General features: G+C 60.6%; 6 protein-coding genes and 2 pseudogenes across 10 annotated transcripts; 4 read left to right on the forward strand and 4 right to left on the reverse strand.

Annotated features, from left to right (window-relative positions):
- Positions 1 to 976: 976 nt before the first annotated feature.
- On the forward strand, positions 977 to 1,453 carry LOC115913280 (claw keratin-like). Of its 3 annotated transcripts, none has more exons than XM_030965215.1 (2): positions 977 to 1,274; positions 1,323 to 1,453. In XM_030965215.1, the coding sequence occupies exons 1-2, from the start codon at positions 977 to 979 to the stop codon at positions 1,451 to 1,453; spliced, it is 429 nt and encodes a 142-aa protein (XP_030821075.1). The 3 variants fall into 3 exon arrangements, with proteins under 3 accessions (XP_030821075.1, XP_030821076.1, XP_030821074.1); XM_030965216.1 differs by having other exon boundaries at positions 1,332 to 1,453; XM_030965214.1 differs by having other exon boundaries at positions 977 to 1,453.
- A 1,879-nt stretch (positions 1,454 to 3,332) lies between these two features.
- LOC115913201 (claw keratin-like) lies at positions 3,333 to 3,686 on the reverse strand. Its single transcript, XM_030965123.1, has one exon. It carries the CDS (start codon positions 3,684 to 3,686, stop codon positions 3,333 to 3,335), a length of 354 nt encoding a protein of 117 aa, XP_030820983.1.
- A 2,056-nt stretch (positions 3,687 to 5,742) lies between these two features.
- LOC115913281 (claw keratin-like) lies at positions 5,743 to 6,219 on the forward strand. Of its 3 annotated transcripts, none has more exons than XM_030965218.1 (2): positions 5,743 to 6,040; positions 6,089 to 6,219. In XM_030965218.1, exons 1-2 carry the CDS (start codon positions 5,743 to 5,745, stop codon positions 6,217 to 6,219), a joined length of 429 nt encoding a protein of 142 aa, XP_030821078.1. The 3 variants fall into 3 exon arrangements, with proteins under 3 accessions (XP_030821078.1, XP_030821079.1, XP_030821077.1); XM_030965219.1 differs by having other exon boundaries at positions 6,098 to 6,219; XM_030965217.1 differs by having other exon boundaries at positions 5,743 to 6,219.
- A 2,172-nt stretch (positions 6,220 to 8,391) lies between these two features.
- On the reverse strand, positions 8,392 to 8,730 carry LOC115913202 (claw keratin-like). The gene has a single exon (XM_030965125.1). The coding sequence runs from the start codon at positions 8,725 to 8,727 to the stop codon at positions 8,392 to 8,394; it is 336 nt and encodes a 111-aa protein (XP_030820985.1). The 5' UTR covers positions 8,728 to 8,730.
- A 2,059-nt stretch (positions 8,731 to 10,789) lies between these two features.
- On the forward strand, positions 10,790 to 11,267 carry LOC115913279 (annotated as a pseudogene).
- Positions 11,268 to 15,533: 4,266 nt separating this feature from the next.
- LOC115913203 (claw keratin-like) lies at positions 15,534 to 16,633 on the reverse strand. Its single transcript, XM_030965126.1, has 3 exons — positions 16,321 to 16,633; positions 15,749 to 15,918; positions 15,534 to 15,689 (listed from the first exon to the last, which is right to left on the reverse strand). Exons 1-3 carry the CDS (start codon positions 16,628 to 16,630, stop codon positions 15,534 to 15,536), a joined length of 636 nt encoding a protein of 211 aa, XP_030820986.1. The 5' UTR covers positions 16,631 to 16,633.
- Positions 16,634 to 18,694: 2,061 nt separating this feature from the next.
- On the forward strand, positions 18,695 to 19,173 carry LOC115913283 (annotated as a pseudogene).
- Positions 19,174 to 21,337: 2,164 nt separating this feature from the next.
- Positions 21,338 to 21,676, reverse strand: LOC115913204 (claw keratin-like). Its single transcript, XM_030965127.1, has one exon. The coding sequence runs from the start codon at positions 21,671 to 21,673 to the stop codon at positions 21,338 to 21,340; it is 336 nt and encodes a 111-aa protein (XP_030820987.1). The 5' UTR covers positions 21,674 to 21,676.
- Between the last annotated feature and the right edge of the window lie 1,759 nt (positions 21,677 to 23,435).

Raw genomic sequence — 23,435 nt, forward strand, 5'->3', positions numbered from 1 at the left:
CCCCTCTGTCATGGCTCTCCCGGGCTCTGTCCCACTGATGTCCCCATTCACTGGGGGGGTTTAGGATTCACCAAGGCAAACTGGGACATGCAAAGCCCAATGCCTTCCAGAACCCCCTAAACATTACCCAAATCCAAACCCTAACCCAAAGCCTTACCCTAAACCTAAACCTAACCAAAACAATAAACCTAACCCCAACTCTAACCCTAAACCTAACCCTAATCAAAACAATAACCCTAACCTTAACCCTAACCAACCCTAACCCAAACCCTACCCCTAACCCGAACCCTAACAATTCACAGACGTGTCAGGGGACCCCAAAACCTGGCCATGAACATTTTTGCTGGCACTGGCAGTGGGTGGGATTTGGGAGACACCCCGAGAGTGGCTTCTGCTTTGCCCAAGCTGCCGCTGCCTCTGTTTACCAGCCCGTAAAAGGCCGATAATGACAGGGGTGATGGCTGGGGCAGCGCTTCAAAGATGCTGCAAGATGCCGGGAATTGTTCTCTGTAAGCAAAGCGAGGGATTAGGGACAAACCTGGGTTTATTGGGGCTGGGAGCTGAGTGAGCTGCAGCGGCACCGTGTCTGTCACCTAATGATGGGCCACGGCTGTCCCTCCCATCACTTCCTTCACGTCCAGGACACGTTTTCACACCTGTGTCCCCAAGGACGGGATGCCATGGAATTATCTTGCAACATTATCTCTCTGATGAAGCTTGTCAGCGTGAATTCCTAATTACTCGGGGTTTTTTTGTCACCGCCCCCTTTCCTGAAGCCCCGGGCTCTCTGGGGTGTATAAAAGGGCCGAGCTCCCTGCCCAGCTCCATCCACACTTCTCCACTTGACTCCTCTCATCACTTGGGTAAGTGCAGCTCTCCGAAGCCTCTTGGGGATCTCTCTCTGTGAAATTCCTTCCTCTCACCTTTGCCTCTTTCTTCCCTGGGTGTTTTCCAGAATCCTTTCCCAGTCTCAACGATGTCCTGCTCCAGCCTGTGCGTGCCCAGCTGCGGCGTGGCCACCCCGGCCCCTGTGGCTGACACCTGCAACGAGCCCTGCGTGCGGCAGTGCCCCGACTCCACGGTGGTCATCCAGCCGCCGGCCTCGGTGGTCACCTTCCCCGGGCCCATCCTCAGCTCCTTCCCGCAGCAGAGCGCCGTGGGCTCGGCCGGAGCTCCCTACGTGGGAGCCGGCGCCGGGGGCGCCTTTGGGAGCCGCGGGGCCTACGGGGGCTACGGGGGCTACGGGGCCCTTGGTGGCTATGGAGGTTATGGAGGCTGGGGCTATGGAAGCCGTGGTCTCTATGGGGGCTGGGGCTATGGAGGCCGTGGAGGCTACGGCGGTTGGGGATGTGGAGGCTACGGAGGCTGGGGCTATGGAGGCCTTGGCAACTGCGGCTACGGCGGCTGGAGCAGCAGCCACCGCTACCTCAATGGCAACTGCGGGCCCTGCTAAGCCCCAGCTGGAGCACGGCCTCACACCAAGAAGAGCTCCAGGAGAAACCCCGGCACATCCCGACCCGACGCTCTGTGGACCGAAAGCCCTTGGGCATGGCCGGGCTGTGCAGCTCGGGAGCCTGGTGCCAGCTTGGGAAGCAGCTCTGCCTTGTCCCTGCCCCGCCTGAGCATCCCCGAGGGGCTCCTGGTGCCCCGGTGGTCCCAGAGATTCCCCTGGGGCTGCTCCTGCTGACCCAGCTGTGCCCAGGGCCAGGCCATGGGAAGCCCTTGGCCACGGCCCTGATCTCCTGCCCAGCCCCTCCTGCCCTCCCCCTGCAATAAAAGCTGTCTTGCATTGCAATGTTGACTCCTGGTTTTCCTTCCTCTTGCCTTTTCCCCACTGCCCAATCTGCTGGGTGTCTGCTGGGCTGTTGCGATGCCCCTGGGCAGTGCCCTGGAGCCCGGGCACAGCTGGCTCCGTGTGTCCCAGCTGGGGATGTCCGACCCCGCTGGCTCTGGGGGGCTCATCCCCCCCAGCTCCCCGTGCTCTGCCAGCAGCAGGAAACTCAGGACATCCCCAAAGCCCTGGCTGAGGATGGGAAAGGGCCACGAGGGCCTGGCAGAAACTCTTCCAAATCCTCAGACAGAGCAGCAAAGCTGACATCACCTCTGGGACTGGGCTGTTGTAGTTGAGATGGTCACAACACGAATCAATACTCCATTTGCAGAAGGCTTCAAACCATTTTTATTATACCATGCATGCTTTGATACATTCTTACAAAACTCATAAATTTACACTTATTGGTCACAAGAGACAAAGTTCTCATAGGAACAGGCAGTCGCGGCTTTCTCTTATTTCTCCTTCTTTCTTTCTTGGTTTCTGTGTCAAGGACCTTGGTAGGAAATTCTCTCAGGGGTGAACATGGATCCTTTTCTCAAACTTCTCTCTGGCTCCCAGAAGTCGCTGTAAATCCTCTCCCACACTGGGCTGGGATTGCTGGGTGGCATGGAAAGGTGCAGGGAGGCTCCAAGGAGCCCCGGTGGAACCCACAGGAGAAACGGGAGCAGGAGGCGGTGCCGGGAGCAGGAACGTTGGAGGGGATGAGGAAGGAATGGGAACGGAGCTGGGGCTGTTCTGTCCCTCCCTGGGGAGCCGGGGCCTCCCAAGAGCCCCGAGCAGGGTCAGGTCCCTCGGGGAGCTCCACTCGCCCCCAATCGCCACGGCCCCGGGGCTCCAGGCATCCCTCGGGGGGTGTCCCAAGGGCAGGGGGCTGGCGGTGGGCCCGGGGCTCCTTTGGGGCTGCAGAGAGGAGCCCGGAGCGGGCAGGAGCCGGGCAGGGACGGGCAGAGGCCCCGTGCCAGGGGCTGGGCAGGGTCCGGCTCGGGGGACTCTGCTGCGGGGCTGCGGTGGCCACGGACGGGCAGGAGGAGCCTGGGCAGCTGCCGGGGCTTCTCATCCGCCGTGTCCGAGCGGGGCTGCCCCGAAACCCTCCCGGGACCCTCCCGGGACCCTCCCGAAACCCTTCCGAAACCCTCCCGGGACCGTCCGGGCCGCGCTGGGCCGCGGGTGCGGAGCAAAGAGCAGCCGAGAGAGGCGGTGAACATTGCAGTGCGAGGCAGCTTTTATTGCCGTGCGGGGCAGGGGAGCTGCAGCGAGCGGGGCCCGGCCGAGCGCTCCCCGCGTGTCCCGGGGGGGACACGGGCAGAGCAGGAGCCGAGCTGGGGCCGTGCCGGGAGCGGGCAGCGATCGCTGCGGGGCTCCGAGCGCGGCTGGAAGGCGGCGGAGCGGGGCCGGGGGATGTCTGTCTGTCGGTCTGTCTGTCGGTGTGTCGGTGTGTCCTTGCTCAGGGCCTTGACGTGCGGGGATGGGCCGGGCGCGTTCCTGGAGCTCTCCTGGATCAGGGATGGCGCTGGGGCTTAGCAGGGCCGCAGCCTCTGGAGCCGCCGCAGCTGCCCCCAAACCTCCGAAGCCTCCGTGAACCTCCGAATCCCCCAAAGCCCCCGGAGCCGCCGGAGCCCCCACGGCGTCCGGAGGAGCCGCCGAAGCCGCCTCCGACGTAGGGAGCTCCGGCCGAGCCCACGGCGCTCCGCTGCGGGAAGGAGCTGAGGATGGGCCCGGGGAAGGTGACCACCGAGGCCGGCGGCTGGATGACCACCGTGGAGTCGGGGCACTGCCGCACGCAGGGCTCGTTGCAGGTGTCAGCCACAGGGGCCGGGGTGGCCACGCCGCAGCTGGGGACACAGCAGGACATCCTTGAGACTGGGAAAGGCTTCTGGAAAAAAGAGGCAAAGGTGTGAGGGAGGAATTTCGTGGAAGGAGACAGAGAGAGATCCCCAAGAGGATTCGGAGAGCCGCACTTACCCGGGTGATGAGAGGAGTCAAGTGGAGAAGTGTGGATGGAGCTGGGCAGGGAGCTCGGCCCTTTATACACCCCAGAGAGCCCCGGGCATCGTCCGGGGTGCGGGCAGACCCCCTCCAGTAATTAGGAATTCACACTGAGAAGCTTCATAAAGCGAAGGGACGCAGAAATATTCTGTCATCCCGCCATTGTGGACATTGGTGTGAGAGGAGTGGACAGGAGAGAGGCGCCAGGGGGACAGCCGTGACCCATCATTACATGACAGACACGGTGCTACTGGAGTTCACTCAGCTCCCAGCCCCAATAAACCCGGGTTTTGTCCCTAATCCCTCACTTTGCTTACAGAGAACAATTCCCGGCATCTTGCAGCATCTTTGAAGCGCTGCCCCAGCCATCACCCCTGTCATTATCGGCCTTTTACGGGCTGGTAAACGAGGCAGCGGCAGCTCGGGCAAAGCAGAAGCCACTCTCGGGGTGTCTCCCAAATCCCACCCACTGCCAGTGCCAGCAAAAATGTTCATGGCCAGGTTTTGGGGTCCCCTGACACGTCTGTGAATTGTTAGGGTTCGGGTTAGGGGTAGGGTCAGGGTTAAGGTTAAGGTTAGGGTTAGAGTACGGATTTGGGTTTAGGTAAGGGTTAGGAGATTCTGGAGCACATTGGGGTTTCCATGTCCCTGTTTCCCTTAATTGCTCCACACATGGGTCACATCCCAGAGGTGGAACCCAAACCCCTCAGAGAAGGGCCAGAGCAGTGGGATGGAGCCTGAGACAGCTGTGACGGAGGGGACAGCACAGGAGGAGCTGAAGGGTCCCTGTGGCTCCTCCACCGCGGGTGTCCGTGATCTTGTCTTGGCTGAGGTCTCCTAGGGGGCCTGCCTTGCCCAGCTGGCCCCGAGGGCCATCCTGGGGGTGTTGGCTGAGCCCCCCAGAGCCAGGCTGGCCCTGCCCGTGGTCAGGCCCAGGTGGGCACGGCTGGCTCAGAGGCACGGCCAGGTTGATCACAGCCATGTCTCAAAGGATGCTCAGGATTCTTTGTAAGCAAAGTGAGGGATTAGGACCAAAGCTGGGTTTATTGGGGCTGTGAGCTGAGCTCCAGCAGCACCGTGTCTGTCATGTAATGACGGGCCACTGCTGTTCCTCCCATCCGTCCAGGCATGTTTGCACAGCAATATCTCCAAAAAGGAGATGACAAACAGCTGACCCCATTATTAGCTGTGCCGATTAACTTGTCCACTTGAATTTCTAATTACTGAGGGTTTGCCCCCACCCCCTGGACGGTGCCCCAGGCACTCTGGGGTGTATAAAAGGTCCAAGAGTTCCACAGGGCTCCATCCAGCTCTCTTCACTCGAATCTGCTCATTGATCGCTGTGGTGAGTCCAGAGTCTTCCCTCCGTCCTCTCTTCCTCCTCTGCTCCTTCCCCTGGGAATCTCTGCCTGTGGAATTCCCAAGGAATCTCCGACTCTGGATTTCCCAAGCAATCTCTGGCTCTGGATTCCCTAGGGAATCTCTGCCTCTGGAATTCCCTGGGGACTCTCTACCTGTGGATTTCCCAAGGAATCTCTGGCTCTGGATTCCCCAAGGAATCTCTGCCTGTGGATTCCCCAAGGGATCTCTGTCCCCGAGCTCCAGCAGCTGTCCCAGGGCAGAGCTGGGATGGTTGGGGTTCCACCAGCGGGCTCAGGGCCCCGGTGAGCCGGGTGGTTTGGATGAGGGAGTTTTTCTCCATTGCCACGGGCAGCAGGAGCCGGGGGTGGTGAGGGCAGCAGGGGATGCCAGGAGCCGCTCCAGCCGTGCCAGGGCTGCGCTGGGAACACCTGGGATGAGCCAGAGCGAGTCCTGGCACACGGGCTCCAGGCGGGCGAGAGCAGCAGCCGGGCTTTGGGCCGAGTCCTTGGCGTGAGCCGTGGCCGTGCTTTGTCTCGCAGCTCTGCCAGCCGAACCGAAGGATGTCCTGCTCCAGCCTGTGCGTGCCCAGCTGCGGCGTGGCCACCCCGGCCCCTGTGGCTGACACCTGCAACGAGCCCTGCGTGCGGCAGTGCCCCGACTCCACGGTGGTCATCCAGCCGCCAGCCTCGGTGGTCACCTTCCCCGGGCCCATCCTCAGCTCCTTCCCGCAGCAGAGCACCGTGGGCTCGGCCGGAGCTCCCTACGTGGGAGCCGGCGCCGGGGGCGCCTTTGGGAGCCGCGGGGCCTACGGGGGCTACGGGGGCTACGGGGCCCTTGGTGGCTATGGAGGTTATGGAGGCTGGGGCTATGGAAGCCGTGGTCTCTATGGGGGCTGGGGCTATGGAGGCCGTGGAGGCTACGGCGGTTGGGGATGTGGAGGCTACGGAGGCTGGGGCTATGGAGGCCTTGGCAACTGCGGCTACGGCGGCTGGAGCAGCAGCCACCGCTACCTCAATGGCAACTGCGGGCCCTGCTAAGCCCCAGCTGGAGCGCGGCCTCACACCAAGAAGAGCTCCAGGAGAAACCCCGGCACATCCCAACCCGACGCTCTGTGGACCGAAAGCCCTTGAGCATGGCCGGGCTGTGCAGCTCAGGAGCCTGGTGCCAGCTTGGGAAGCAGCTCTGCCTTGTCCCTGCCCCGCCTGAGCATCCCCGAGGGGCTCCTGGTGCCCCGGTGGTCCCAGAGATTCCCCTGGGGCTGCTCCTGCTGACCCAGCTGTGCCCAGGGCCAGGCCATGGGAAGCCCTTGGCCACGGCCCTGATCTCCTGCCCAGCCCCTCCTGCCCTCCCCCTGCAATAAAAGCTGTCTTGCATTGCAATGTTGACTCCTGGTTTTCCTTCCTCTTGCCTTTTCCCCACTGCCCAATCTGCTGGGTGTCTGCTGGGCTGTTGCGATGCCCCTGGGCAGTGCCCTGGAGCCCGGGCACAGCTGGCTCCGTGTGTCCCAGCTGGGGATGTCCGACCCCGCTGGCTCTGGGGGGCTCATCCCCCCCAGCTCCCCGTGCTCTGCCAGCAGCAGGAAACTCAGGACATCCCCAAAGCCCTGGCTGAGGATGGGAAAGGGCCACGAGGGCCTGGCAGAAACTCTTCCAAATCCTCAGACAGAGCAGCAAAGCTGACATCACCTCTGGGACTGGGCTGTTGTAGTTGAGATGGTCACAACACGAATCAATACTCCATTTGCAGAAGGCTTCAAACCATTTTTATTATACCATGCATGCTTTGATACATTCTTACAAAACTCATAAATTTACACTTATTGGTCACAAGAGACAAAGTTCTCATAGGAACAGGCAGTCGCGGCTTTCTCTTATTTCTCCTTCTTTCTTTCTTGGTTTCTGTGTCAAGGACCTTGGTAGGAAATTCTCTCAGGGGTGAACATGGATCCTTTTCTCAAACTTCTCTCGGCTCCCAGAAGTCGCTGTAAATCCTCTCCCACACTGGGCTGGGATTGCTGGGTGGCATGGAAAGGTGCAGGGAGGCTCCAAGGAGCCCCGGTGGAACCCACAGGAGAAACGGGAGCAGGAGGCGGTGCCGGGAGCAGGAACGTTGGAGGGGATGAGGAAGGAATGGGAACGGAGCTGGGGCTGTTCTGTCCCTCCCTGGGGAGCCGGGGCCTCCCAAGAGCCCCGAGCAGGGTCAGGTCCCTCGGGGAGCTCCACTGGGCCCCAATCGCCACGGCCCCGGGGCTCCAGGCATCCCTCGGGGGTGTCCCAAGGGCAGCGGGCTGGCGGTGGGGTTAGGGGTAAGATATGTATTTGAGAGGGAAATAAAAAAGGGATCTGGAGTTCCCAGAGCTACACACGTCCTGTTAAGAGAAAGATTCCCACACGCGTCCAGCGCTGTAATAAACATACCAGCTTTTTTACAACTTTCAAAAAGTTGTAGAGTTTGTTTGTTTGCGCAAATCACCGGGTCCCTCGGGGGCTCCACTCTCCCCCCAATCCCCACGGCCCCGGGGCTCCAGGCTTCCCTCGGGGGGTGTCCCAAGGGCAGGGGGCTGGCGGTGGGCCCGGGGCTCCTTTGGGGCTGCAGAGAGGAGCCCGGAGCGGGCAGGAGCCGGGCAGGGACGGGCAGAGGCCCCGTGCCAGGGGCTGGGCAGGGTCCGGCTCGGGGGGACTCTGCTGCGGGGCTGCGGTGGCCACGGACGGGCAGGAGGAGCCTGGGCAGCTGCCGGGGCTTCTCATCCGCCGTGTCCGAGCGGGGCTGCCCCGAAACCCTCCCGGGACCCTCCCGGGACCCTCCCGAAACCCTTCCGAAACCCTCCCGGGACCGTCCGGGCCGCGCTGGGCCGCGGGTGCGGAGCAAAGAGCAGCCGAGAGAGGCGGTGAACATTGCAGTGCGAGGCAGCTTTTATTGCCGTGCGGGGCAGGGGAGCTGCAGCGGAGCGGGGCCCCGGCCGAGCGCTCCCCGCGTGTCCCGGGGGGGACACGGGCAGAGCAGGAGCCGAGCTGGGGCCGTGCCGGGAGCGGGCAGCGATCGCTGCGGGGCTCCGAGCGCGGCTGGAAGGCGGCGGAGCGGGGCCGGGGGATGTCTGTCTGTCGGTCTGTCTGTCGGTGTGTCGGTGTGTCCTTGCTCAGGGCCTTGACGTGCGGGGATGGGCCGGGCGCGTTCCTGGAGCTCTCCTGGATCAGGGATGGCGCTGGGGCTTAGCAGGGCCCGCAGCCTCTGGAGCCGCCGCAGCTGCCCCCAAAACCTCCGAAGCCTCCGTAACCTCCGAATCCCCCAAAGCCCCCGGAGCCGCCGGAGCCCCCACGGCGTCCGGAGGAGCCGCCGAAGCCGCCTCCGACGTAGGGAGCTCCGGCCGAGCCCACGGCGCTCCGCTGCGGGAAGGAGCTGAGGATGGGCCCGGGGAAGGTGACCACCGAGGCCGGCGGCTGGATGACCACCGTGGAGTCGGGGCACTGCCGCACGCAGGGCTCGTTGCAGGTGTCAGCCACAGGGGCCGGGGTGGCCACGCCGCAGCTGGGGACACAGCAGGACATCCTTGAGACTGGGAAAGGCTTCTGGAAAAAAGAGGCAAAGGTGTGAGGGAGGAATTTCGTGGAAGGAGACAGAGAGAGATCCCCAAGAGGATTCGGAGAGCCGCACTTACCCGGGTGATGAGAGGAGTCAAGTGGAGAAGTGTGGATGGAGCTGGGCAGGGAGCTCGGCCCTTTTATACACCCCAGAGAGCCCCGGGCATCGTCCGGGGGTGCGGGCAGACCCCCCCTCCAGTAATTAGGAATTCACACTGAGAAGCTTCATAAAGCGAAGGGACGCAGAAATATTCTGTCATCCCGCCATTGTGGACATTGGTGTGGAGAGGAGTGGACAGGAGAGAGGCGCTTGCAGGGACAGCCGTGACCCATCATTACATGACAGACACGGTGCTACTGGAGTTCACTCAGCTCCCAGCCCCAATAAACCCGGGTTTTGTCCCTAATCCCTCACTTTGCTTACAGAGAAAAATTCCCGGCATTTTGCAGCATCTTTGAAGCGCTGCCCCAGCCATCACCCCTGTCATTATCGGCCTTTTACGGGCTGGTAAACGAGGCAGCGGCACCTTGGGCAAAGCAGAAGCCACTCTCGGGGTGTCTCCCAAATCCCACCCACTGCCAGTGCCAGCAAAAATGTTCATGGCCAGGTTTTGGGGTCCCCTGACACGTCTGTGAATTGTTAGGGTTCGGGTTAGGGGTAGGGTCAGGGTTAAGGTTAAGGTTAGGGTTAGAGTACGGATTTGGGTTTAGGTAAGGGTTAGGAGATTCTGGAGCACATTGGGGTTTCCATGTCCCTGTTTCCCTTAATTGCTCCACACATGGGTCACATCCCAGAGGTGGAACCCAAACCCCTCAGAGAAGGGCCAGAGCAGTGGGATGGAGCCTGAGACAGCTGTGACGGAGGGGACAGCACAGGAGGAGCTGAAGGGTCCCTGTGGCTCCTCCACCGCGGTGTCTGTGATCTTTGTCTTGGCTGAGGTCTCCTAGGGGGCCTGCCTTGCCCAGCTGGCCCCGAGGGCCATCCTGGGGGTGTTGGCTGAGCCCCCCAGAGCCAGGCTGGCCCTGCCCGTGGTCAGGCCCAGGTGGGCACGGCTGGCTCAGAGGCACGGCCAGGTTGATCACAGCCATGTCTCAAAGGATGCTCAGGATTCTTTGTAAGCAAAGTGAGGGATTAGGACCAAAGCTGGGTTTATTGGGGCTGTGAGCTGAGCTCCAGCAGCACCGTGTCTGTCATGTAATGACGGGCCACTGCTGTTCCTCCCATCCGTCCAGGCATGTTTGCACAGCAATATCTCCAAAAAGGAGATGACAAACAGCTGACCCCATTATTAGCTGTGCCGATTAACTTGTCCACTTGAATTTCTAATTACTGAGGGTTTGCCCCCACCCCCTGGACGGTGCCCCAGGCACTCTGGGGTGTATAAAAGGTCCAAGAGTTCCACAGGGCTCCATCCAGCTCTCTTCACTTGAATCTGCTCATTGATCGCTGTGGTGAGTCCAGAGTCTTCCCTCCGTCCTCTCTTCCTCCTCTGCTCCTTCCCCTGGGAATCTCTGCCTGTGGAATTCCCAAGGAATCTCCGACTCTGGATTTCCCAAGCAATTTCTGGCTCTGGATTCCCTAGGGAATCTCTGCCTGTGGAATTCCCTGGGGACTCTCTACCTGTGGATTTCCCAAAGAATCTCTGGCTCTGGATTCCCCAAGGAATCTCTGCCTGTGGATTCCCCAAGGGATCTCTGTCCCCGAGCTCCAGCAGCTGTCCCAGGGCAGAGCTGGGATGGTTGGGGTTCCACCAGCGGGCTCAGGGCCCCGGTGAGCCGGGTGGTTTGGATGAGGGAGTTTTTCTCCATTGCCACGGGCAGCAGGAGCCGGGGGTGGTGAGGGCAGCAGGGGATGCCAGAAGCCGCTCCAGCCATGCCAGGGCTGTGCTGGGAACACCTGGGATGAGCCAGAGCGAGTCCTGGCACACGGGCTCCAGGCGGGCGAGAGCAGCAGCCGGGCTTTGGGCCGAGTCCTTGGCGTGAGCCGTGGCCGTGCTTTGTCTCGCAGCTCTGCCAGCCGAACCGAAGGATGTCCTGCTCCAGCCTGTGCGTGCCCAGCTGCGGCGTGGCCACCCCGGCCCCTGTGGCTGACACCTGCAACGAGCCCTGCGTGCGGCAGTGCCCCGACTCCACGGTGGTCATCCAGCCGCCGGCCTCGGTGGTCACCTTCCCCGGGCCCATCCTCAGCTCCTTCCCGCAGCAGAGCACCGTGGGCTCGGCCGGAGCTCCCTACGTGGGAGCCGGCGCCGGGGGCGCCTTTGGGAGCCGCGGGGCCTACGGGGGCTACGGGGGCTACGGGGCCCTTGGTGGCTATGGAGGTTATGGAGGCTGGGGCTATGGAAGCCGTGGTCTCTATGGGGGCTGGGGCTATGGAGGCCGTGGAGGCTACGGCGGTTGGGGATGTGGAGGCTACGGAGGCTGGGGCTATGGAGGCCTTGGCAACCGCGGCTACGGGCGGCTGGAGCAGCAGCCACCACTACCTCAATGGCAACTGCGGGCCCTGCTAAGCCCCAGCTGGAGCGCGGCCTCACACCAAGAAGAGCTCCAGGAGAAACCCCGGCACATCCCGCCCCGACGCTCTGTGGACCGAAAGCCCTTGAGCATGGCCGGGCTGTGCAGCTCGGGAGCCTGGTGCCAGCTTGGGAAGCAGCTCTGCCTTGTCCCTGCCCCGCCTGAGCATCCCCGAGGGGCTCCTGGTGCCCCGGTGGTCCCAGAGATTCCCCTGGGGCTGCTCCTGCTGACCCAGCTGTGCCCAGGGCCAGGCCATGGGAAGCCCTTGGCCACGGCCCTGATCTCCTGCCCAGCCCCTCCTGCCCTCCCCCTGCAATAAAAGCTGTCTTGCCTTGCAATGTTGACTCCTGGTTTTCCTTCCTCTTGCCTTTTCCCCACTGCCCAATCTGCTGGGTGTCTGCTGGGCTGTTGCGATGCCCCTGGGCAGTGCCCTGGAGCCCGGGCACAGCTGGCTCCGTGTGTCCCAGCTGGGGATGTCCGACCCCGCTGGCTCTGGGGGGCTCATCCCCCCCAGCTCCCCGTGCTCTGCCAGCAGCAGGAAACTCAGGACATCCCCAAAGCCCTGGCTGAGGATGGGAAAGGGCCATGAGGGCCTGGCAGAAACTCTTCCAAATCCTCAGACAGAGCAGCAAAGCTGACATCACCTCTGGGACTGGGCTGTTGTAGTTGAGATGGTCACAACACGAATCAATACTCCATTTGCAGAAGGCTTCAAACCATTTTTATTATACCATGCATGCTTTGATACATTCTTACAAAACTCATAAATTTACACTTATTGGTCACAAGAGACAAAGTTTTCATAGGAACAGGCAGTCGCGGCTTTCTCTTATTTCTCCTTTGTTGAAGATTGCATGCAAGATGGAAGGCGTCAGATTCCCACTGAAGTCATCAACAAAATCACCGCGATGTCTCCACCAACTAGCAAGAAGGAAACTCAAGCTTTTCTGGGTGCCATAGGCTTTTGGAGGATGCACATTCCCGAATACAGTCAGATTGTGAGCCCTCTCTACCTGGTCACCCGCAAGAAGAACGAGTTCCACTGGGGCCCAGAGCAGCAACAAGCCTTTGCCCAGATCAAGCAGGAAATCGCTCATGCGGTTGCCCTTGGCCCAGTCAGGACAGGACCAGAGGTGAAGAACGTGCTCTACTCTGCAGCCGGGAACCATGGCTTGTCCTGGAGCCTTTGGCAGAAGGCGCCTGGGGAGACTCGAGGCCGACCCCTGGGATTTTGGAGCCGAAGTTACAGAGGGTCTGAAGCCAACTACACTCCCACAGAGAAGGAAATCTTGGCTGCCTATGAAGGAGTCCAGGCTGCCTCAGAGGTGATTGGCACGGAAGCACAACTCCTCCTGGCATCCCGACTACCGGTACTGGGGTGGATGTTTAAAGGGAAGGTTCCCACCACCCACCACGCCACTGACACTACATGGAGCAAGTGGATTGCTCTTATCACACAGCGCGCCCGTATTGGAAACCCGAATCGCCCTGGGATTCTGGAAATAATTACAAACTGGCCGGAAGGTGAGAACTTTGGTCTGACTGATGAAGAGGAACAAGAACCAGTGACACGGGCTGAAGAAGCTCCTCCATATAACCAGCTGCCCCCAGAGGAAATGCGCTACGCTCTTTTCACTGATGGTTCCTGTCGCATCGTAGGGATGAACCGGAAGTGGAAAGCAGCCGTATGGAGCCCCACACGACAAGTTGCACAAGCTACCGATGGAGAAGGTGGGTCAAGTCAACTTGCTGAACTCAAAGCTGTTCAGCTGGCCCTGGACATTGCTGAGAGAGAGAAGTGGCCAAAGCTCTACCTTTACACTGATTCATGGATGGTAGCCAATGCTCTGTGGGGATGGCTAGAGAGGTGGAAAAAGGCCAACTGGCAGCGTAGGGGAAAACCGATCTGGGCTGCTGATGAATGGAAAGACATTGCCGCTCGGTTAGAGAAGCTACCTGTGAAAGTCCGTCATGTTGATGCCCATGTCCCCAAGAGTCGGGCTAATGAGGAACACCGAAACAATGAGCAGGTAGATCTGGCAGCAAAAATAGAGGTGTCAAAGATAGACTTAGATTGGCAACATAGGGGGGAGTTGTTCTTAGCTCGATGGGCCCATGATGCCTCAGGTCATCAGGGTAGAGATGCCACCTATAAGTGGGCACGAGACCGAGGGGTGGATCTAACCATGGACAGCATTTCTCAGGTTATCCATGACTGTGAGACATGCGCTGCCATCAAACAGGCCAAGCGAGTGAAGCCCCTCTGGTATGGTGGGCGGTGGTCCAAGTACAAGTATGGGGAGGCCTGGCAGATTGACTACATCACACTGCCCCAGACACGTCAGGGCAAGCGCTACGTGCTGACCATGGTGGAAGCCACCACTGGATGGTTGGAGACCCACCCTGTGCCTCATGCCACTGCCAGGAACACCATCCTGGGCCTGGAAAAGCAAATCCTGTGGAGACATGGCACCCCTGAGAGAATTGAGTCAGATAATGGGACTCATTTCAAGAACGGCCTTATCAACACCTGGGCCAGGGAACATGGCATTGAATGGATATATCATATCCCCTATCATGCACCAGCTGCCGGGAAAGTTGAACGGTGCAATGGACTACTTAAAACTACCCTGAAAGCACTCGGGGGGGGGACTTTTAGAAATTGGGAAATGAACCTAGCAAAAGCCACCTGGATGGTCAACACCAGAGGGTCCATAAATCGAGCTGGTCCTGCCCAGTCTGAACCACTGCACACAGTGGATGGAGATAAAGTCCCTGTTGTACACATGAAAGGTATTTTAGGAAAGACTGTTTGGATTACTCCCACCTCAGGCAAAGACAAACCCATCCGTGGAATTGTTTTTGCTCAAGGACCTGGTTGCACTTGGTGGGTAATGCAGAAAGATGGAGAAAGCCGTTGTGTACCGCAGGGAAACCTAGTCTTAAGTGAGGACTGTGTGTAAGGTTTGGGTTTTGTTTGTTTGTTTTTTTTTGTGATACAGATGGAAATAGGAAAAGGGGTGGGTAATGTTGAAGATTGCATGCAAGATGTTTTCCATTACCATCTGTATGGCTGATTACCTTGTCAAGTGAGCAGTTTGCCTTATCTCTCTCTTTGAATGACCACATTCACACCTTCCTCGGGAGGGGACCTCCGCTGATAACAGACTATTGAATATCGGTGCATGACTGATAAGAACTATAACATCCCATTGTGAGATGCTCCGCCCAGAGGGAGGAGCCAAGCACTGCTACCCCATATACTCCAAGATTCTGAAATTGCAGTTTCAGTTTATTTCTCCACGAGATTCCCCAGAGGAACAGCAGCTACCTTTTCCTCCTGGATCTTCAGAGGAAGACTACATCCTTCTCTACAGAACCCCCTTGCTCCAACAGAACCACACCTGATACTTCAGAGGACTGCAGCCACATTTTCAATCGGACTGCCACCAGCACCCTGACCAACAGGGTGTCAGGTTGGGTTCTGACTCTGTCAGTGTTGTTCCAGTGGACTGTATTGTTTATTTTATTCTTTTTATTTCTTCCCTATTAAAGAACTGTTATTGCCTGCTCCCATATCTTTGCCTGAGAGCCCCTTAATTTAAAATTGTAGCAATTCGGAGGGGTGGGGAGGGTTTACATTCTCAATTTCAGGGGAGGCTCCTGCCTTCCTTAGCAGACTCCTGTCTTTCCAAACCAAGACATCCTTCTTTCTTTCTTGGTTTCTGTGTCAAGGACCTTGGTAGGAAATTCTCTGAGGGGTGAACATGGATCCTTTTCTCAAACTTCTCTCTGGCTCCCAGAAGTCGCTGTAAATCCTCTCCCACACTGGGCTGGGATTGCTGGGTGGCATGGAAAGGTGCAGGGAGGCTCCAAGGAGCCCCGGTGGAACCCACAGGAGAAACGGGAGCAGGAGGCGGTGCCGGGAGCAGGAACGTTGGAGGGGATGAGGAAGGAATGGGAACGGAGCTGGGGCTGTTCTGTCCCTCCCTGGGGAGCCGGGGCCTCCCAAGAGCCCCGAGCAGGGTCAGGTCCCTCGGGGAGCTCCACTCGCCCCCAGTCGCCACGGCCCCGGAGCTCCAGGCATCCCTCGGGGGGTGTCCCAAGGGCAGCGGGCTGGCGGTGGGGTTAGGGGTAAGATATGTATTTGAGAGGGAAATAAAAAAGGATCTGGAGTTCCCAGAGCTACACACGTCCTGTTAAGAGAAAGATTCCCACACGCGTCCAGCGCTGTAATAAACATACCAGCTTTTTTACAACTTTCAAAAAGTTGTAGAGTTTGTTTGTTTGCGCAAATCACCGGGTCCCTCGGGGGGCTCCACTCTCCCCCCAATCCCCACGGCCCCGGGGCTCCAGGCTTCCCTCGGGGGGTGTCCCAAGGGCAGGGGGCTGGCGGTGGGCCCGGGGCTCCTTTGGGGCTGCAGAGAGGAGCCCGGAGCGGGCAGGAGCCGGGCAGGGACGGGCAGAGGCCCCGTGCCAGGGGCTGGGCAGGGTCCGGCTCGGGGGGACTCTGCTGCGGGGCTGCGGTGGCCACGGACGGGCAGGAGGAGCCTGGGCAGCTGCCGGGGCTTCTCATCCGCCGTGTCCGAGCGGGGCTGCCCCGAAACCCTCCCGGGACCCTCCCGAAACCCTTCCGAAACCCTCCCGGGACCGTCCGGGCCGCGCTGGGCCGCGGGTGCGGAGCAAAGAGCAGCCGAGAGAGGCGGTGAACATTGCAGTGCGAGGCAGCTTTTATTGCCGTGCGGGGCAGGGGGGCGCCAGCGGAGCGGGGCCCCGGCCGAGCGCTCCCCGCGTGTCCCGGGGGGGACACGGGCAGAGCAGGAGCCGAGCTGGGGCCGTGCCGGGAGCGGGCAGCGATCGCTGCGGGCTCCGAGCGCGGCTGGAAGGCGGCGGAGCGGGGCCGGGGGATGTCTGTCTGTCGGTCTGTCTGTCGGTGTGTCGGTGTGTCCTTGCTCAGGGCCTTGACGTGCGGGGATGGGCCGGGCGTTCCTGGAGCTCTCCTGGATCAGGGATGGCGCTGGGGCTTAGCAGGGCCCGCAGCCTCTGGAGCCCCGCAGCTGCCCCCAAAACCTCCGAAGCCTCCGTAACCTCCGAATCCCCCAAAGCCCCCGGAGCCGCCGGAGCCCCCACGGCGTCCGGAGGAGCCGCCGAAGCCGCCTCCGACGTAGGGAGCTCCGGCCGAGCCCACGGCGCTCCGCTGCGGGAAGGAGCTGAGGATGGGCCCGGGGTAGGTGACCACCGAGGCCGGCGGCTGGATGACCACCGTGGAGTCGGGGCACTGCCGCACGCAGGGCTCGTTGCAGGTGTCAGCCACAGGGGCCGGGGTGGCCACGCCGCAGCTGGGGACACAGCAGGACATCCTTGAGACTGGGAAAGGCTTCTGGAAAAAAGAGGCAAAGGTGTGAGGGAGGAATTTCGTGGAAGGAGACAGAGAGAGATCCCCAAGAGGATTCGGAGAGCCGCACTTACCCGGGTGATGAGAGGAGTCAAGTGGAGAAGTGTGGATGGAGCTGTGCAGGGAGCTCGGCCCTTTTATACACCCCAGAGAGCCCCGGGCATCGTCCGGGGGTGCGGGCAGACCCCCCCTCCAGTAATTAGGAATTCACACTGAGAAGCTTCATAAAGCGAAGGGACGCAGAAATATTCTGTCATCCCGCCATTGTGGACATTGGTGTGGAGAGGATTGGACAGGAGAGAGGCGCTTGCAGGGACAGCCGTGACCCATCATTACATGACAGACACGGTGCTACTGGAGTTCACTCAGCTCCCAGCCCCAATAAACCCGGGTTTTGTCCCTAATCCCTCACTTTGCTTACAGAGAACAATTCCCGGCATCTTGCAGCATCTTTGAAGCGCTGCCCCAGCCATCACCCCTGTCATTATCGGCCTTTTACGGGCTGGTAAACGAGGCAGCGGCACCTTGGGCAAAGCAGAAGCCACTCTCGGGGTGTCTCCCAAATCCCACCCACTGCCAGTGCCAGCAAAAATGTTCATGGCCAGGTTTTGGGGTCCCCTGACACGTCTGTGAATTGTTAGGGGTTGGGGTTAGGGGTAGGGTCAGGGTTAAGGTTAAGGTTAGGGTTAGAGTACGGATTTGGGTTTAGGTAAGGGTTAGGAGATTCTGGAGCACATTGGGGTTTCCATGTCCCTGTTTCCCTTAATTGCTCCACACATGGGTCACATCCCAGAGGTGGAACCCAAACCCCTCAGAGAAGGGCCAGAGCAGTGGGATGGAGCCTGGGACAGCTGTGACGGAGGGGACAGCACAGGAGGAGCTGAAGGGTCCCTGTGGCTCCTCCACCGCGGTGTCTGTGATCTTTGTCTTGGCTGAGGTCTCCTAGGGGGCCTGCCTTGCCCAGCTGGCCCCGAGGGCCATCCTGGGGGTGTTGGCCGAGCCCCCCAGAGCCAGGCTGGCCCCTGCCCGTGGTCAGGCCCAGGTGGGCACGGCTGGCTCAGAGGCACGGCCAGGTTGATCACAGCCATGTCTCAAAGGATGCTCAGGATTCTTTGTAAGCAAAGTGAGGATTAGGACCAAAGCTGGGTTTATTGGGGCTGTGAGCTGAGCTCCAGCAGCACCGTGTCTGTCATGTAATGACGGGCCACTGCTGTTCCTCCCATCCGTCCAGGCATGTTTGCACAGCAATATCTCCAAAAAAGGAGATGACAAACAGCTGACCCCATTATTAGCTGTGCCGATTAACTTGTCCACTTGAATTTCTAATTACTGAGGGTTTGCCCCCACCCCCTGGACGGTGCCCCAGGCACTCTGGGGTGTATAAAAGGTCCAAGAGTTCCACAGGGCTCCATCCAGCTCTCTTCACTCGAATCTGCTCATTGATCGCTGTGGTGAGTCCAGAGTCTTCCCTCCGTCCTCTCTTCCTCCTCTGCTCCTTCCCCTGGGAATCTCTGCCTGTGGAATTCCCAAGGAATCTCCGACTCTGGATTTCCCAAGCAATTTCTGGCTCTGGATTCCCTAGGGAATCTCTGCCTGTGGAATTCCCTGGGGACTCTCTACCTGTGGATTTCCCAAGGAATCTCTGGCTCTGGATTCCCCAAGGAATCTCTGCCTGTGGATTCCCCAAGGGATCTCTGTCCCCGAGCTCCAGCAGCTGTCCCAGGGCAGAGCTGGGATGGTTGGGGTTCCACCAGCGGGCTCAGGGCCCCGGTGAGCCGGGTGGTTTGGATGAGGGAGTTTTTCTCCATTGCCACGGGCAGCAGGAGCCGGGGGTGGTGAGGGCAGCAGGGGATGCCAGGAGCCGCTCCAGCCATGCCAGGGCTGCGCTGGGAACACCTGGGATGAGCCAGAGCGAGTCCTGGCACATGGGCTCCAGGCGGGCAAGAGCAGCAGCCGGGCTTTGGGCCGAGTCCTTGGCGTGAGCCGTGGCCGTGCTTTGTCTCGCAGCTCTGCCAGCCGAACCGAAGGATGTCCTGCTCCAGCCTGTGCGTGCCCAGCTGCGGCGTGGCCACCCCGGCCCCTGTGGCTGACACCTGCAACGAGCCCCGTGTGCGGCAGTGCCCCGACTCCACGGTGGTCATCCAGCCGCCCGGCCTTGGTGGTCACCTTCCCGGGCCCATCCTCAGCTCCTTCCCCGCAGCAGAGCACCGTGGGCTCGGCCGGAGCTCCCTTACGTGGGAGCGGCGCCGGGGCGCCTCTGGGAGCCGCGGGGCCCTACGGGGCCTACGAGGGGCTACGGGGCCCTTGGTGGCTATGGAGGTTATGGAGGCTGGGGCTATGGAAGCCGTGGTCTCTATGGGGGCTGGGGCTATGGAGGCCGTGGAGGCTACGGCGGTTGGGGATGTGGAGGCTACGGAGGCTGGGGCTATGGAGGCCTTGGCAACTGCGGCTACTGCGGCTGGAGCAGCAGCCACCGCTACCTCAATGGCAACTGCGGGCCCTGCTAAGCCCCAGCTGGGCAGCGGCCTCACACCAAGAAGAGCTCCAGGAGAAACCCCGGCACCTCCCCCCCCGACGCTCTGTGGACCGAAAGCCCTTGGGCATGGCCGGGCTGTGCAGCTCGGGAGCCTGGTGCCAGCTTGGGAAGCAGCTCTGCCTTGTCCCTGCCCGCCTGAGCATCCCCGAGGGGCTCCTGGTGCCCCGGTGGTCCCAGAGATTCCCCTGGGGCTGCTCCTGCTGACCCAGCTGTGCCCAGGGCCAGGCCATGGGAAGCCCTTGGCCACGGCCCTGATCTCCTGCCCAGCCCCTCCTGCCCTCCCCTGCAATAAAAGCTGTCTTGCCTTGCAATGTTGACTCCTGGTTTTTCCTTCCTCTTGCCTTTTCCCCACTGCCCAATCTGCTGGGTGTCTGCTGGGCTGTTGCGATGCCCCTGGGCAGTGCCCTGGAGCCCGGGCACAGCTGGCTCCGTGTGTCCCAGCTGGGGATGTCCGACCCGCTGGCTCTGGGGGCTCATCCCCCCAGCTCCCCGTGCTCTGCCAGCAGCAGGAAACTCAGGACATCCCCAAAGCCCTGGCTGAGGATGGGAAAGGGCCATGAGGGCCTGGCAGAAACTCTTCCAAATCCTCAGACAGAGCAGCAAAGCTGACATCACCTCTGGGACTGGGCTGTTGTAGTTGAGATGGTCACAACACGAATCAATACTCCATTTGCAGAAGGCTTCAAACCATTTTTATTATACCATGCATGCTTTTGATACATTCTTACAAAACTCATAAATTTACACTTATTGGTCACAAGAGACAAAGTTCTCATAGGAACAGGCAGTCGCGGCTTTCTTTATTTCTCCTTCTTTCTTTCTTGGTTTCTGTGTCAAGGACCTTGGTAGGAAATTCTCTCAGGGGTGAACATGGATCCTTTTCTCAAACTTCTCTCTGGCTCCCAGAAGTCGCTGTAAATCCTCTCCCACACTGGGCTGGGATTGCTGGGTGGCATGGAAAGGTGCAGGGAGGCTCCAAGGAGCCCCGGTGGAACCCACAGGAGAAACGGGAGCAGGAGGCGGTGCCGGGAGCAGGAACGTTGGAGGGATGAGGAAGGAATGGGAACGGAGCTGGGGCTGTTCTGTCCCTCCCTGGGGAGCCGGGGCCTCCCAAGAGCCCCCGAGCAGGGTCAGGTCCCTCGGGGAGCTCCACTCGCCCCCAATCGCCACGGCCCCGGGGCTCCAGGCATCCCTCGGGGGTGTCCCAAGGGCAGCGGGCTGGCGGTGGGGTTAGGGGTAAGATATGTATTTGAGAGGGAAATAAAAAAGGATCTGGAGTTCCCAGAGCTACACACGTCCTGTTAAGAGAAAGATTCCCACACGCGTCCAGCGCTGTAATAAACATACCAGCTTTTTACAACTTTCAAAAGTTGTAGAGTTTGTTTGTTTGCGCAAATCACCGGGTCCCTCGGGGGCTCCACTCTCCCCCAATCCCCACGGCCCCGGGGCTCCAGGCTTCCCTCGGGGGGTGTCCCAAGGGCAGGGGGCTGGCGGTGGGCCCGGGGCTCCTTTGGGGCTGCAGAGAGGAGCCCGGAGCGGGCAGGAGCCGGGCAGGGACGGGCAGAGGCCCCGTGCCAGGGGCTGGGCAGGGTCCGGCTCGGGGGACTCTGCTGCGGGGCTGCGGTGGCCACGGACGGGCAGGAGGAGCCTGGGCAGCTGCCGGGGCTTCTCATCCGCCGTGTCCGAGCGGGGCTGCCCCGAAACCCTCCCGGGACCCTCCCGGGACCCTCCCGAAACCCTTCCGAAACCCTCCCGGGACCGTCCGGGCCGCGCTGGGCCGCGGGTGCGGAGCAAAGAGCAGCCGAGAGAGGCGGTGAACATTGCAGTGCGAGGCAGCTTTTATTGACGTGCGGGGCAGGGGAGCTGCAGCGGAGCGGGGCCCCGGCCGAGCGCTCCCCGCGTGTCCCAGGGGGGACACGGGCAGAGCAGGAGCCGAGCTGGGGCCGTGCCGGGAGCGGGCAGCGATCGCTGCGGGGCTCCGAGCGCGGCTGGAAGGCGGCGGAGCGGGGCCGGGGGATGTCTGTCTGTCGGTCTGTCTGTCGGTGTGTCGGTGTGTCCTTGCTCAGGGCCTTGACGTGCGGGGATGGGCCGGGCGCGTTCCTGGAGCTCTCCTGGATCAGGGATGGCGCTGGGGCTTAGCAGGGCCCGCAGCCTCTGGAGCCGCCGCAGCTGCCCCCAAAACCTCCGAAGCCTCCGTAACCTCCGAATCCCCCAAAGCCCCCGGAGCCGCCGGAGCCCCCACGGCGTCCGGAGGAGCCGCCGAAGCCGCCTCCGACGTAGGGAGCTCCGGCCGAGCCCACGGCGCTCCGCTGCGGGAAGGAGCTGAGGATGGGCCCGGGGAAGGTGACCACCGAGGCCGGCGGCTGGATGACCACCGTGGAGTCGGGGCACTGCCGCACGCAGGGCTCGTTGCAGGTGTCAGCCACAGGGGCCGGGGTGGCCACGCCGCAGCTGGGGACACAGCAGGACATCCTTGAGACTGGGAAAGGCTTCTGGAAAAAAGAGGCAAAGGTGTGAGGGAGGAATTTCGTGGAAGGAGACAGAGAGAGATCCCCAAGAGGATTCGGAGAGCCGCACTTACCCGGGTGATGAGAGGAGTCAAGTGGAGAAGTGTGGATGGAGCTGTGCAGGGAGCTCGGCCCTTTATACACCCCAGAGAGCCCCGGGCATCGTCCGGGGGTGCGGGCAGACCCCCCCTCCAGTAATTAGGAATTCACACTGAGAAGCTTCATAAAGCGAAGGGACGCAGAAATATTCTGTCATCCCGCCATTGTGGACATTGGTGTGGAGAGGATTGGACAGGAGAGAGGCGCTTGCAGGGACAGCCGTGACCCATCATTACATGACAGACACGGTGCTACTGGAGTTCACTCAGCTCCCAGCCCCAATAAACCCGGGTTTTGTCCCTAATCCCTCACTTTGCTTACAGAGAACAATTCCCCGGCATCTTGCAGCATCTTTGAAGCGCTGCCCCAGCCATCACCCCCTGTCATTATCGGCCTTTTACGGGCTGGTAAACGAGGCAGCGGCACCTTGGGCAAAGCAGAAGCCACTCTCGGGGTGTCTCCCAAATCCCACCCACTGCCAGTGCCAGCAAAAATGTTCATGGCCAGGTTTTGGGGTCCCCTGACACGTCTGTGAATTGTTAGGGTTCGGGTTAGGGGTAGGGTCAGGGTTAAGGTTAAGGTTAGGGTTAGAGTACGGATTTGGGTTTAGGTAAGGGTTAGGAGATTCTGGAGCACATTGGGGTTTCCATGTCCCTGTTTCCCTTAATTGCTCCACACATGGGTCACATCCCAGAGGTGGAACCCAAACCCCTCAGAGAAGGGCCAGAGCAGTGGGATGGAGCCTGGGACAGCTGTGACGGAGGGGACAGCACAGGAGGAGCTGAAGGGTCCCTGTGGCTCCTCCACCGCGGTGTCTGTGATCTTTGTCTTGGCTGAGGTCTCCTAGGGGGCCTGCCTTGCCCAGCTGGCCCCGAGGGCCATCCTGGGGGTGTTGGCCGAGCCCCCCAGAGCCAGGCTGGCCCTGCCCGTGGTCAGGCCCAGGTGGGCACGGCTGGCTCAGAGGCACGGCCAGGTTGATCACAGCCATGTCTCAAAGGATGCTCAGGATTCTTTGTAAGCAAAGTGAGGGATTAGGACCAAAGCTGGGTTTATTGGGGCTGTGAGCTGAGCTCCAGCAGCACCGTGTCTGTCATGTAATGACGGGCCACTGCTGTTCCTCCCATCCGTCCAGGCATGTTTGCACAGCAATATCTCCAAAAAGGAGATGACAAACAGCTGACCCCATTATTAGCTGTGCCGATTAACTTGTCCACTTGAATTTCTAATTACTGAGGGTTTGCCCCCACCCCCTGGACGGTGCCCCAGGCGCTCTGGGGTGTATAAAAGGTCCAAGAGTTCCACAGGGCTCCATCCAGCTCTCTTCACTCGAATCTGCTCATTGATCGCTGTGGTGAGTCCAGAGTCTTCCCTCCGTCCTCTGTTCCTCCTCTGCTCCTTCCCCTGGGAATCTCTGCCTGTGGAATTCCCAAGGAATCTCCGACTCTGGATTTCCCAAGCAATCTCTGGCTCTGGATTCCCTAGGGAATCTCTGCCTGTGGAATTCCCTGGGGACTCTCTACCTGTGGATTTCCCAAGGAATCTCTGGCTCTGGATTCCCCAAGGAATCTCTGCCTGTGGATTCCCCAAGGGATCTCTGTCCCCGAGCTCCAGCAGCTGTCCCAGGGCA

This window comes from Camarhynchus parvulus, chromosome 25, assembly GCF_901933205.1.
Source record: "Camarhynchus parvulus chromosome 25, STF_HiC, whole genome shotgun sequence".
Classification (NCBI taxonomy): domain Eukaryota; kingdom Metazoa; phylum Chordata; class Aves; order Passeriformes; family Thraupidae; genus Camarhynchus; species Camarhynchus parvulus.

What these genes read in the sequence shown, in the direction of transcription:
- LOC115913280 (XM_030965214.1), top strand. Translation starts at nt 977, where the DNA reads ATGTCCTGCTCCAGCCTGTGCGTGCCCAGCTGCGGCGTGGCCACCCCG.
- LOC115913201 (XM_030965123.1), bottom strand. Translation starts at nt 3,686, where the DNA reads ATGTCCTGCTGTGTCCCCAGCTGCGGCGTGGCCACCCCGGCCCCTGTG.
- LOC115913281 (XM_030965217.1), top strand. Translation starts at nt 5,743, where the DNA reads ATGTCCTGCTCCAGCCTGTGCGTGCCCAGCTGCGGCGTGGCCACCCCG.
- LOC115913202 (XM_030965125.1), bottom strand. Translation starts at nt 8,727, where the DNA reads ATGTCCTGCTGTGTCCCCAGCTGCGGCGTGGCCACCCCGGCCCCTGTG.
- LOC115913203 (XM_030965126.1), bottom strand. Translation starts at nt 16,630, where the DNA reads ATGTCCTGCTGTGTCCCCAGCTGCGGCGTGGCCACCCCGGCCCCTGTG. An exon ending in TTTTGGGGGCAGCTGCGGGG is followed by an intron (nt 15,919 to 16,320) that starts CTCCAGAGGCTG and finishes CCCGGACGGTCC; the next exon opens with CGGGAGGGTTTCGGAAGGGT. An exon ending in CGGACCCTGCCCAGCCCCTG is followed by an intron (nt 15,690 to 15,748) that starts GCACGGGGCCTC and finishes TCCTCTCTGCAG; the next exon opens with CCCCAAAGGAGCCCCGGGCC.
- LOC115913204 (XM_030965127.1), bottom strand. Translation starts at nt 21,673, where the DNA reads ATGTCCTGCTGTGTCCCCAGCTGCGGCGTGGCCACCCCGGCCCCTGTG.